The sequence below is a fragment of the Denticeps clupeoides genome, chromosome 18, assembly GCF_900700375.1.
Source record: "Denticeps clupeoides chromosome 18, fDenClu1.1, whole genome shotgun sequence".
Lineage (NCBI taxonomy): Eukaryota > Metazoa > Chordata > Actinopteri > Clupeiformes > Denticipitidae > Denticeps > Denticeps clupeoides.
Window position 1 is genome coordinate 8,315,081 of NC_041724.1, and position 13,733 is coordinate 8,328,813.

A 13,733-nucleotide genomic window follows, 5' to 3' on the forward strand; every position below is an offset into this window, starting at 1 on the left:
ATTATGCATGTGCTGCATATTCCATGCTGAAGCCACTCTGCTGGATCTGCAGTTCCGACTTCTGTAATGCCATTAAAGCCTAGGAGATTCGAGACATTTTGTAAATGAAACACACCTTGAAACAAGGGGATAAATTTGCTCCTCAGTAAGGTGCAGGTAGCCCAGCGGGCCCTAATCACCAGGCTGCGGACCTGAATCTGGCAGCACCGACATGGAAGGGGGTCCACAGAAACTCCCCAGCACTGGGTGTAGCACCGGTTTTCCTTGACTACTGCAGTTTGACCGGTTCGTCTCCCCACCACCCCGCTATGTGCCGGTGTCCCTCGATCGTCTTGGTCCTGACGCCTGGTACGAACCTAACCCATCCAGGAAGCTCTATTTATTAAAGAGCTATTAAGAGTCTTTTCATTGAACGTTGTCGGTGGTGCAAGAACCGGTTGGAGACTGCTGTCATCCTCTATGATATTAACACACACACACACACACACACACACACACAAGCTGATCAGCTTTCTAGAAATGGCTATGCGTTTTATGGCATCCCCTAAATTTCGATTTCTAGCATTTCCACAATGTAATAATTGCATGTTTAGCGCCTGAGGCGCGCCGGAGCCGGCACGGCGCCCCCCAGCGGCCGGTGGCGGCCAGCGCAGCGCAGCCGCGGCGTATACAGCGCTCGCCGAGCCCGCGCGCCGCTCATTCTTCAGAAGATGGCGGACTGCGCGTCGCTGCTGGACGAGGAGCTCTCTTCATTTGTCTTCAACTACCTGACCGAGAACTCCGGGAGCCAGGTGAGGCGGGGGGACGCGGGCCGTCGGCGCGCAGCGCGGCCGGGGCGCCGCGTCGCCACCCCGGGGCTGTCAGCAGCCAGCCCCGGCGGCGGCTGCGGCTGCGGCTGCGGCGGCGGCGCCCCGGGTCCCGGGTCCCGGGTCTCCTGCAGCAGCCGGCGTCTCGGAGCCTTGACGTCTGCGCTTCACGTGGAGTTTCTCACGGAAACGTGGTGTGTCGCGCGCGCGCCAGGAACTATACGCCGGTTTTTTGTGATATATATATATATATTTTTTTTATTATTTATTTTCTTCATTTTTTTTTTACCTCGCGAGATGAACATGCGTTCGTTACCAGTATTCAAGTGAACTTTTTTTTTTTTTTTTTTTTTTTTTTGTGTTTTTCACCCAGACGTAATTTTACTCCGAGCACGTGGGTGAGGAGACCGTGAACTTGACCGGAGGCCACTTACATGTGAAGAACGTACCGGCGCGGACACATGTTCTTATGTCGGGTTTTAAATACATACATATGTCATAAAACAAGACTTCCGAGCTCCGCGATTTTTTTTTTTTTCAAACATCTCGATTTATTGATTTTACGCTATTATGTTCGGAAACGTCGGCGAAATACAAGTATGTAAATATGTATGTTCCTACTTTAAAAAAAAAAAAAAAAAAGTTTATTTCAGTAAAACCTATTCTTTTGCGATTTTCGTCCTTCGTTTATTTTATTTTATTTTTTTGTGTTGAATATATAATCCTTTGCGTAACCGCGCTTGCTGTTGGATAACCTGCTCGGCGCGGCTTTCATAACGCTGCAGACAGTCAGGAAGTCTCTCTCTCTCTCTCTCTCTCTCTCTCTCTCATTCAGTCCACACAAACGTCTCCCGCTCCTTCGTTCGTTTTGTCTGTTTGTTTGTTTCTTTGCTTGTCTATTGACCCTCGCTGCATGTCGGGAGGGCGCGTTGTGTAAGGATCTGCTGCAAGGTGACTTGTAGTAGTGACAGTAGTAGCGGCGGCGCCGACTTGCTGCAGTCATGTGCTCCGGTTCCGCTGGACGTAGTAGTAGGAAGGAGGCGGCTCCGGTGACGCGCGTTGACGACAGACGGACGCGCGCGCGCGCGCGCGCGCTCCCTCCTCCGGGCGACATGTGACCGGCTGCTGCCGCCGCCGCCTCCTCTGCGCAAAGAGCATCGGTGCAACACGCCGACGATTAACCCCCCCACCGCGTCACATCTTCATAGATCTGTTATTGGTCCCGATTGTGTGTGTGTGCGTGTGTGTGTGTGTTTTTTTTTTTTTGGATCAATTGACAAGAATATCAGGCAGAGACCCCCGGGGGCTGGAGCGTTCAGGTTCGCTTCTTTTTCCACAAGATCGCACAGTTGCATGTTCCACAAGATCGGCCGAGGCGGCGTGCGTTGTGGTGTCTCGGTGGTGGGCTGTGTGCGGACAGGGCCCGGATGGGACTGTCGGTCGTGATGCTCGGCACCGCAGTGCGATGTGTTCAGCTTGCGTGATACGGGCTGAGTCACCTGTCTCTGGCGGAGTCGGTGCATGAAGGCCTCTTCTCTCCAGAACGCCCGGCCGCAGCTCTAGATCTCCCTCGTTCCTGGTCCCTGTTCTTCGTCTGCGAAAAAAAGGCAGCACGGAATCCAAAGTAGGGCAAGATGCCATACCTAAGAGTGGGAAAAACGTCTAGTGATCATTTACAGGAATTAGCATAATTTGACAGCGGCAAGCCATACGGTGGGGTATTGGCATGCGTCATGTTCAGTGCATTTACATTTACGCCATTTATCAGACGCCCTTATCCAGAGCCACTTACAATCAGTAGTTACGGGGACAGTCCCCCCCTGGAGACACTCGGGGTTAAGTGTCTTGCTCAGGGACACAATGGTAGTAAGTGGGGTCTTCTGGTTCATAGGCGAGTGGTTCATAACCCGCTAGGCTACTGCCACTCTAGTACAGTGCAACCTCAAGTGTTACCCTGTTAATATTCGTTCATGGCACGTGTGACAACAAAAACGAATTAAAATGAATTTGGCGCCATCAACTGGTGTCGTCTTGATCCAGATCTTCCTCCGAGCCGGTCCGAGTGCCACATGGGGAAATAAGTGTAGTATGACATGCATTTCAGTGGACATGAATTATGCATGTGTGAATATACTTTGAATACGCAGCGAAGTGCGACTCTTCTGGCCGGGTTACGGCGGTAAAAAGCCCTGATTGGCTGAGTATTTCTCCATTCCGCAACAAATGCATCAAAACAAACTGACAATGCCTCAAGCGTAACTAAACTATCTCCGTACTACGTACATACTGGTCTCTACATAAATATCCGGCCCAAAGTTCACACGCTCGCCGACAGACGGCCGCCCTTTGATATGGACGCTGCCGCTGAACAGTTGTGGTAATTAAAGATGGCGGCTTCCTCTCCCAAACCTCGGGGGGATTCATCATCCGGCTCTGCCGACCTCCTCCCGCGGGACTGCGGATTCTGTCTGTGCAACGAGAGAAGGTGGAGAAATTAATAATTAATCTGCCCCACCCCATCGCCTGCCTATCTCTCATCTGCCATCAAAGCTTTTTTTTTTTTTTTTTTTTTTTTGTCCTCCTCCAAACATTCAAGCAATCGTGAATCGTCACCCAAGAAGCCATTTTTTTCTTTTTCTTTTTCTTAATCGCCCGCCAGGGCCGTAGCCGGCAATCGCGGGCCTTCCCGAGGCCCTTTAACCTACATCCGACGAATAGACAATTTTTGATGTAGAATTATCGCGACCTTCCACCCCGTCCGCAATGGGCTCCTACACTCATCCTCTTCTCGGCCTTCTCTCGCCGTCTGTCATTGTCACTCAAACGATCCTCTTGGGTTTCGGAGACCGACGCTCCGACCCGACCTTGGGACCGTTTTTTTTTTTTTTTTTTTTTTTTTTTTGTGCCAATAGGCCTATTTCTTGCATGCGACGTCTGAACTCGAACTATTTAAAGTGTCTTGCGCAGCCCCCAGTGTCCCAGTGTGCGCGTAGCGCCGTTCGGCGGGGAGTAATAGGCCAAGAAGATGGACCAAAACTCGGCCGTTCTGCCCAAACTAATCTGATGGTGGTAACGTGCGTGCGTTACCATACGCTCGATCGAGTCCGGGTGCGTAAACCAATTCCGTCTCCCCGCTTCGCGGCTAAAGACGGGCCTTGGTGTTGACTCATGCCCAGAGGACACGGATTGAGACATCTTGACTCGAGCGCGCCTAACGTGCCAACTGTTTTTTTTTTTTTTTTTTTTTTATAATCATGCAAGGCAAAGTGCGCCGTACTTTTTATCCGTGCCGAAGGTCTAAGGTTCTAGAACGCGGTGATGCAACAAAAGACGTCGGCTTGCACTGGTTTTGTGTGGTTTGCACAGACCGATGCAAAACAGGTCCTGCCTGCAGGAAATGAACATGCAAAATTAAACCAGATTTCAGGAGTGCCTTCTCTTTATTTTTTATTATTATTATTATTATAAATTTTGTGGTTGACTCCGGTTCGGTCATCATTTTCAATCATCTCATGTGTTTTCTAGTCATTTTTAGCCTACCAATGGTCACCCGAGCCTGATTAATGTGGGGTCGGAATGAAAGCGTTGCGGTCGGGGGTCCTCCAGGAACGTGGTCCGGGCAGGGTCGGCGATAATGGGAAGTATGTAAATGGGGGTGATTAAGTTCCAGTGAGGGCAGTTGCGAATCGGCGTCTGTGTTGCGATCCTGGCTGCCGCTCGGGCAGCGGTCCAGCGCCGCGGATTCTGAATGGACCTAGTTTTTTTTTTTTTTTTTTTCCCCCTCCGCTCACGAAAGCCTGTTGCGTAATCGAATCTCCCCTCTGATATAGCAGTCTGGAGGGAGTGCGCAGGGTGGCGTCACCGAGGTCGTCACCGAGGTCGTCCCGATCCGACTGCATAGGCCGGAGTTCACCAAACCCCGACTTCCAGCAAGCGTCCTGTACTCTCTCCTGCGAAGGTCTGATGCGCCGAGCCCGTTTACACGCCGGGTGGCTTTTAGTGTCCAGCGCCATGATTAAATGCAACCCCCCCCCAACACCCCTTAAAATGTGAGGGCCCGTGTTATTCAGCCCCGAGAGGAAAGTGGCGAGCGAAAGTTCACACATTAAGAGCAGGTAATGGGAGTTTTTCTAACCTGCATCTGCCCCTGCCATAGCAACGGGGGCATCGGCGGAGAACAAGTCGAGGCTTGCAGGAGATTCGCACGGGCCTAGTGGGGGTTGTACGAGTGCCACTCAGGCGGGAAGACTCGTGGCTTCTGCCCCTTACACGGCGTTTGGAGGGATCTGCTGTTGGCTGCTTTCTCACGTCATCGTTTGCCACCTTCGTCTTCTTTTGCTCTCGGCCTCTGGTAAAAGATTCATTACCGACGAGTGCTTTTTAAAACCCATGTCGTCGAGTCGTGACCGCATCGCTCAGTGTTGGGCTGGGGTAGGGAGGGGGTGGCACGTGTGTTGCTGTGAAGCGCATCTCTGAAAACGAATGAGTCATGATGAAGAAATGCGAAGGCCAGCAAAAAAAAAAAAAAAAAAATAGGGCCTTTAAATTAAATATAATGTCACATATAAATAGCAGTGACTGGTTGGGCCGCTTTCATGTTTTATTCAGCGCGCCGTTGTACACTCTTGTATGTGACGCAATTGTACCTGATACCCTCCTTGAATATTTTAAGCGCTTTCTAAATATGACGACGCATCTTTGGTAACAATGTCTTTTTTTTTTTTTTTTTTTTTTTTTTTTTTTATTTTCCTGATTGATTATTCCAGGGATCTCCCAAGCAAGGTGCACCAGGTTATAATAATCCCAGGGGCGGTCCACATCTGGACAGAGGCGTACTAAATGTAAAAAAAAAAAAAAAAGGGGAAAAGCGGGCTATTAATAGGATGTAGGTTGAAGAGGCCTAGAGCTATATTGTACACGCCTCGGTGGATCTGACTGTTTCATACTCTTGAGATGCCTGCACGCGTGTCACGGCAAACCCAGGCCTCCGCAGCCAGAGGAATGTTTTCGTGTCGCGGATGGTATTTTTACTTTATTACTTTTGTAAAAGGCTGGTTGAGCAATTGTATAAGGCTGCATGCCGGTGCCTGTGCGCAACTTTGCAACAGTTCCTACTTACTACCGGGCGAGAGGCGGGAGAGGCCACTGTGCCCTCCCCACCAGCAGCAAAGTGACCCCGTGTTCTCAATGGTGTCCGACCAGGCTTAAAAAAAGAAAAGAAATAAAGAAATGCGAATTTACATCCTCGTTCTCCTTCAGATGGGTTTGTCAGGACGTTGGCGGTGCACCAGAACTGCACGGTGAGCCGAGGAACCCTGCCCCCCGCAGCCACCTACCCCACAGGCATGTGACCACGTTGGGGAGTTAACCCTTAGCTTGGCCGGCGTAGACAGCGATTGGTGACTGGGTTCTTCGTCGCTCACTCAGTCGGCCCCCTGTGGTGCCAACTCAGGGGACATGGACCTCCAGACTCCGGCAGATTGCTAAGTCGTGGTTACAGTCTGGTTACTTCTGGGTTTTCTTGTTTGGTTTTTAGTCTGAGAGGTTAAAATTGTGTCTCTCTGTGTGTGTGTGTGTGTGTGTGTGTGTGTGTGAGTTATATCATGCAGAAATAAAGCAGACATTGTTTCAAAATTGTACCCATATGTAACTGTTCTCCAGAACCTTTACAAGGAGCGTTTTAATTAGTACTTGTAAAAATTGGCATAGTATGGATGAAATGAAAGGCGGAGGAATTTGCAAATGGAACAGAGTGTCCCTGAGTGGTGAACAATATATTCTGCTGGTATCTGATTGTGGTTGAGTCTCACCGCCCTGGCCCTGGGATCGACTGGTGGTGTTCTGGCACAAACCGAAGCTTCTCTGCCTTCCGGACCATTTAAGCGAGGCGTCGCGTTTGTTAGCTACCTGAAAATGCCTCCGCGTTTGTACCCGTACTCGTGGTCGGGTGAATTGATGATGCGAAAATCGATACTAGATTGAGCGTCCTTGCTTTGCTTCTTCTTCGAACTCCGGCTTCCCTGCAGCCTTAACCTGGATAAGCAGGTTTAGATTCTGGACGGACGAGTGGAAGATTTAGCGTTATTGTCCATGGATGAGTGTTACAAATTGCTAGAAAGCTGCAGCGACAACATGACTCAGGCGCACGCCGCTCACGTTTCATTGATGTATCAGATGAGCATTTTGTGCCACTAGGAAGAGGAAGAACCCTGCTGTTTTCTTATATTTTTGTCCACCTTATATTTCCTGGTCTGTAAACTGAACATGATTTACCGGAGGTATGATTCAGAAAGAAAGATATCCTCTTGCAGCCTAAGGAATTATGAAAGTGTGTTTGGGAGACCCGTCGAATGGGTATTATGGCTTTGATTTAAGTCGATGTAGGCAGTGCATGATAATCCATTCCCATTTTTTAATGCTTTAGGGCTCCTCCTGTGTAGATCCTTGGATTTAATATAAAATAAATGTCCCATAGCTTTCTATGGGCTTGTGTGTGTGTGTGTGTGTGTGTGTGTGTGTGTGTGTGTGTGTCTGCGTGTGTACATCTGAATGACGGAACAAAGCGTGTCTTTGACCTTGTTTTCTCTATGTTTGTTTAGTGACCGCATATTCAGAATTTCGTGACATTTTACCAGGGTATCTTTAATTTAATTACTAAATTGAGATGTTTTGTAGAGAAGTAATTCAGAGTCTGGCCTGAACCTCGGCTTTCAAGCTATAGTCTCTCTGCACATTTTGTACTTTTAGGTGCCTCCCTGGATGCAGTGCCTCAGCTAATCCTGACCTTATTTCCAGCGTTCCCCCTCCCTTCTGAGCAAGCCGAAGCAATCACATTCGACTGCCTTTTACATTTTCATAGCATGCCGCCGTTTTGCTGGTTCGGTGCGGTTTCCACAGTTATCACACTCACAGATATGGCCCCCCGGCTTCTACTGGCACGTTTGGCTGCTGGGGAGGTTCGCCTTATCGCGCGGAAGCCGCTGAGCTCTGACTACCTGGTTTTGTTTGTCACCTTAACAGCACACTGTCACCGTGGGCGCCGAGGGAGGCAAACAGAGCTGAGCGGTTAGACGGGAGATCCTCCTGGCTTGTGATGACTTATTGATTTCCCAGAGTTATTTGTCTTGGGGCGTGGGATGTTGAAATTGGGAAATTCTACGTTTCTGCTCCCACTTCCTTGGCAGTTTCCTGAGATTGTGCTTTGGTTGTGTGGCAAGTGTGCAACCTTCGGGTCAGGCATGCGTTGTATAATTGATCCTGTTTTGGAACGAACGTAAATTCCGCTCGATTGACTGGTTGATGTGACGTGGGGGGGGGGGGGGGGGGGGGCGAGGGGGTAGTGGTATGATGATTGGGCTTTTTGAATTTCTCTAATCAGTGTCTGCAGGGGGTAATAAATAAATGCTTAAACTCCACCTATCTACATTACAGCATAAGAATATTGTATTGGACAAGCGCATTAAAATTGTAATTCACCGTGCTAGTCTACTGTACTCAAGTTGTTGGTGGATAGATTGGAACGATGGCCTTTGCAATACAGACGATTGTGCTTTTAAAGTCTGTGTGAAGGACATTTGTATCTGAACACCTATTAGCAAATTATTGCCGCTTTGTTTGGACCCAGCTGTCCAGCAGGCGTATCTTCTCAGGGTGGAATGAGGCCCGTTGTCTCTTCCAAATCCGGCTCTGCATGTCTGTACTGGTGCAAGTCTGAGGATCCATTTTTCTTGAAAGGGGCGTGGTTTCATTATCCTCATTGGACACGCCCCCAGTGTGTCATGACCTAATTTTTTTCCATGTTTTTTTTTTTTTTTACTTTAAAGGTCCCCTGACATGAAAATGTCACTATTTGAGATTATTTAACATTAATACCAGCTCCCCTAGACTGTCTATGGCCCTGCAGTGGCTAGAAATGGTGATAGGTGTAAAGACAGTGTTCCTCTGGGCATTAAAATCCTGGAAAAGTCATGGAATTTGAAGAGAATTTTCCCGGTCTTGAAAAGTTTTGGAATTCGAAATAAACAAATAAAGATCATGTTGATTTTTTTTCATTTGAATAGTTTTCGAAACTGTGAAGACCTGGGCCATTATTAATAATGTCCCACAGTGGTGCCTTCTTGGCTCTGGAACAATGTCATACTTCCTCCTTGTAAAGCGGAAGACATACTTCATTTGTTTGCTGGCACATGATGCGAGGGCCGATGGCATGAAGCGACGTCGTGGTTAAATCCCTCCTACTTGGCAGTCGGGGCATGGAGGGGATTGTAGTGGTCGGCCTTTCATGTTCAGAACGCAGCTTTGTTTTGGTTTTGTCACAACAGGATTGTGTGATCTAGTGGTGGGCCGTGGAGTGGACTGAATGCTTTTCGGGGGCATCTCTTCCTGAAGGGGTCCATTAGGATGGAAGAGGCACACTGAACCGTTTGTTTCTTGCCAGTAGCTGAAGGTTGGCACAAAGGCTGCACAGAGACACAATTGTTGGGGACCTGCATGGAAAGCTGTAGAATGTTCTCACCATGTGTGCCCAGTGAGCAACGGGACGTTGGGGACAAAAGAAGCACACACTCACCATCAGCAGCCAGCATCTTTATCCACCTAGAATCATTTCCTAGATGACAAGCAGAAATGGGAGAAGGTGATGGAATGAGGAACCATGAGTACTGCACTGCTGTTCAGCATCTGTAGAAGTCTACCAGACTCTTCTTGTTTTTTCCAAAAAATTGACTGGATGGGTCCCAGCTACTGAATAATCGCACGCTTGTTTGCAGAAGTAGAAACCCTTCTGACTGCCAGTGTCACAACGTTATCATCCTGCTATGAAAGCCTGAGTGTATGTGAGACCTTCAAACTGAATCCAGCCTGGCCTGAAGGAAACTCCAAAAATCCAAAGCCCAAATCTGACCCCTTCATGCATATCAGAACATTTTAAACCTGCAGGTATAATAAAGGGGGCACGTCTCAAAGAACATTTAGTGAAAGTGAACCCTAACCTCAACCCTAGACCGCAGCTGAACACCCAGAACTGGCCGGTGGTTCTTCACGGTGTACTGGACTCCCCCATGTGCTTCCAGAGCCATGAGGTTATGCCACAGAAAAGATGGCTCAGCATGTCCAGACAAATGAGGCAAATGTTATTGGCGGAGACGTCCAACTCCCCTAGAGCCATCAGCGAATCACACATCGACATTAAGGAGAGGACCATCAAGCACGTGACTCCATTTTTTTTTTTTTTTACGCTGATTATCAGAATTTGTTTGGCAAAAGTTTAATAAACGTACAGTTTAATGAAGTCTGTATCTGACAACTGATTTGCATAAACAGGTTGGATCCAGTCTGTCCTCTTCACAGCGCACAATCATTTATTTAAGTTCTTTCTCTCCTTCTGTGTATCACATTGTGTTTGGTGTCACATGGTACAATGTCTGAGGTCAGCGTCCATTGTGGTTGAGGGGAACGCGGCTCCACTGGGTTTTATGTTCTACCTGCAGTCGCTTCCGAGTCGGTATAAAAGCCTGCAGAATGGCTGCTTTTTATTCCCAGCTTGCTTTGCTCACTCCGTCCTTTGTTTGTCCATTGCATCGTGGAGGATATACACGGGGTATAAGAATAGGAGCGAGACGTCCAGCCTTGAAGCATTTGATTAGGACTGACGCGAACGGAACCCCAATACTTTTCATCCCCGGTTCTGGAGCGCGCCGGTGCGTCTCTGCTAATCTCCTGATGGATGGGGTGAGGTTGGAGTGGCTGACGGAGCACCAGGTGGCCTGTTTCCACCTGGCACAGCCCTCCGGAGCCTTCACAACTACTGCCAGCGCCGTTCTCCTCCCTTTATCTCCCAACCGGTGCTGCGGCGCCTGGACAGTTGTTCAAATATGGCCTTTCGAGTCGCGGGGACCGTCTTGTTGAAATCGGCGCGTGTCACGTGGGCCGCTTGGCAAGGGGGAAGCCGTACCTCGGCGCTCAGCTGTTCACTGGGTGCTCGGTCCCACCATGGAAGCGCAAGGTCACCGCCTAGATTGAGTGGTCATGCCTCGGCTGCGCTGCATTATTTACTGCGGAGCGCAGCCCAGTCCGGCCGTGAAGGACCACGTCCTGTTTTTTTCCGACTGATTTACAGGGGAGGTGCGGAGAAACGGAGCTCCATCTTTTCCAGACGTGACAGGATTGATGGCGTCTTGAATCCGGTGGATTATGTTCTTAGCAAACCTGTGGGTGGTTCTTGTTGCAGGCCAGTGTAATCATTTTGCCGCACAATGCTCTCTTATTGTTTTCTGAAGTCCTTATGTGGTGTAAATTAATTGTCTAGTCTGTCCCCTATGGACTCAGATTTGTGGCAAAAATTTCTTAATATCGAACAAAAATGGACAGAAAAAAAAGAAAACTGATGCATGCACACACAGCAGCAACAGCCATTAGCGATCGCATATGGAATGAGATTTGTGTGCGCAATCAACTGCATGATGAGTCATTTGTAAGTATTGATCAAGTATGTTGGTTATGCTGTGATCCACATATGATCGCTTATGTCTTATTGAAGCCCACACATCTCAGTGGTGGAGTTCCGGGGGAACGTAGCTGTCACTCAAGACACGTGCTGGGAAATGAGGCAAAGCCGCGCACACACAAGGGAACCGTGCCGGAAGTGCAGCCGAATCCTCAGGCAGCGGAAAACATAAAAGGGGGCGGCGTGACTGAAAAACTAGCAGCGACGTTGACGGTCTCACTGGCGAAAATGAAAAAGAGCGAGATGTAAGCACGAACGTACATTGGCAAAATTCCAACCTCATATTTTTGTTTGGTATTAGAAAAGTCTTGTCCCCAGGCCTCATCAGCGAGGTGTCGCCGGAACAAGCCGGAACAAGGGGTTAGGGGAGTTTGGCTTTAGGTGGTCACCGGGTGCTGGTGGTCGTGGTGGGGTCAGCAGAGACTCAAAGGAAGCTCCTCTTTGATGGGACAGCTGTGTAGTTCAAAGCTGGCACAGGCTGGTCTGATCAGCACATTTTTTTTTTTTATGGTCTGTGCAAATTAATATGCACATTTTACACAACAATAGTAAATGGCATGTACATCTCAGGTCACAAGTTTGGACCCTTTATTACAGGACCCTTTCGAGGACATTCAGGGAATAATTAGTCCAAACATTCCCAGGCAGTTTTTAATGCACTAAACACTCACCTGATATGGTTTGATTTACGGGTAAATGGCGTGTTACCACAGACATGTTGCTAATGATATGTTTTGTTTGATAAGTCTGCAAAAGCAGTGCATTGCTGTTTGAAAGTCTGTATATTATTTAAATATATATAATTATATGTTATGCAATATGCGGCGTTGTATTATATTAAGGCTTCAGAAGCTGGTGCAGATATCTGCCACACATTTATGTGTGACTCGGTGTTCAACTCAATCTCTAGCTTTTCTACCAAATATGGTTCTGCTGGTCTGTGAACAGCGCGGTCCCGTGCAATCCAGGCCATGCAGTTCAGTGACCCGGTTCTCATACTCACTGCGGTCTCAACAGGCTTTTTGTACCGTGTAAACAAGTGCACAATCCCTTCCCATAGTTTCTGGGGGGTAATTACATCAGCACCGCTCACTTCCTTTTAATAGTGATTTTAAACCCTGCAGGTTTTTTTTTTTTTTTTTTTTTTTAAAGCACGGAGAAGATACTCTGGTCATTCGCATCGCTGTCTAGCTCTCAAAAGGAGAGGTTGGCACATTGATCAGATTAAACGCAGCCCTTTTCGGCGTGGAAACACTGCGTGGGCTAATGGCTGCAGAATGGAAGCGGCGGGGTACGTAGGAATCTGTCTGTGACCGTTGCCCGAGGTGAGCGGCGGAGGCGTGTGGGTGATCGCTCTCCATCTATTTGTCTGATCTGCGATGCCCTGACCTCGCGAATGCACAACTGTGACGGACGGAGAATTGCTTCCACACATCTGCCTGATATTGAAAGTGCCCAAATGTCAGCTGCTTGGAAATGGCGCCGCCACCAAGAGGGGACAAGAAAAAAAACCCGAACACCTCGATTCATGTCTGCGATTGCTAACCGGCACGGGCTTATCAGCAACTGCAGACACATTGGAGTATTAAAGTCTCCTATCATATTTATTAACGGTACCATCAGTATTCCCCAGCCAATGAGATTGAGAGGCTCTAGGGCAGGAGGGAGGGAAGCATCTGAGACCCTGATGCATTGTGGGCTTTAGGCGCCTAGGTGATTTAGCGGCTCCTCCGTTGATGAGAATGGCGCAAGAGGAGGTGAGTAATGGGATGGGCGCCTGGTGATTATGTGTCAAAGAGGCATTCCTCATTCTGTCTGTGGGTCTCAAGGACAGTTGCGTTGATTGCATTGGCGCGCACCCAGACGCCGTCTGGTTTGTGGACTCTGTGAAAGGGGGTCGCGCTTGTGTGGCCGGTGTTGGGTTTGTCATCCGAGATCGCCTCCATCTGATGTGTCGCCCCACAGAAATGACTGGCAGCACATGCATTGCGTTGATGCATGTGGAGCCCCTCAGCTGGTCGGAAGTGGTGGGATAAGTTTGGGATAATCCTGCGAGAGCCCCAGCTTGTTGATGGTTGTGTAACATAATCCACGGCTGATGAGTTTAATGAGTGGGTGTCTTCTGAAAATAACCACACACACACCCACTTTCTCATAGTCTGTAAAATGCTGGGCTAAGAACTTATGTGGGACAAAAAGCCAGGGTTCGAGAGAGTCACTGTGTTGATGCAGTTGTGTAGTTCGGGTAAAACGTTTATTCTGTACACAATGGGAATAGGTGGGTGGTGGAAACAGCTTCCCAAACTTTGCATCTTCAGTTCTCATTTAAATCCACTCTGAGAGAAATCCATCCAGGATAAAGGTCCTCTTTGTCCCTGTAGAATTCCAACTGCGTTCCCACCGAATGATAATTCACTGCCTTA

General features: G+C 48.6%; 1 protein-coding gene across 1 annotated transcript in view; it reads left to right on the top strand.

Moving 5' to 3' along the window:
- Window positions 1–676: 676 nt before the first annotated feature.
- Window positions 677–13,733, top strand: part of ppargc1b (peroxisome proliferator-activated receptor gamma, coactivator 1 beta) — a 42,544-nt gene continuing 29,487 nt past the window's right edge. The window contains exon 1 of the mRNA XM_028959439.1: window positions 677–791. Coding sequence (XP_028815272.1) covers window positions 711–791 — 81 coding nt within the window. The 5' untranslated portion in view covers window positions 677–710. The remainder of the gene's footprint in view (window positions 792–13,733) is intronic.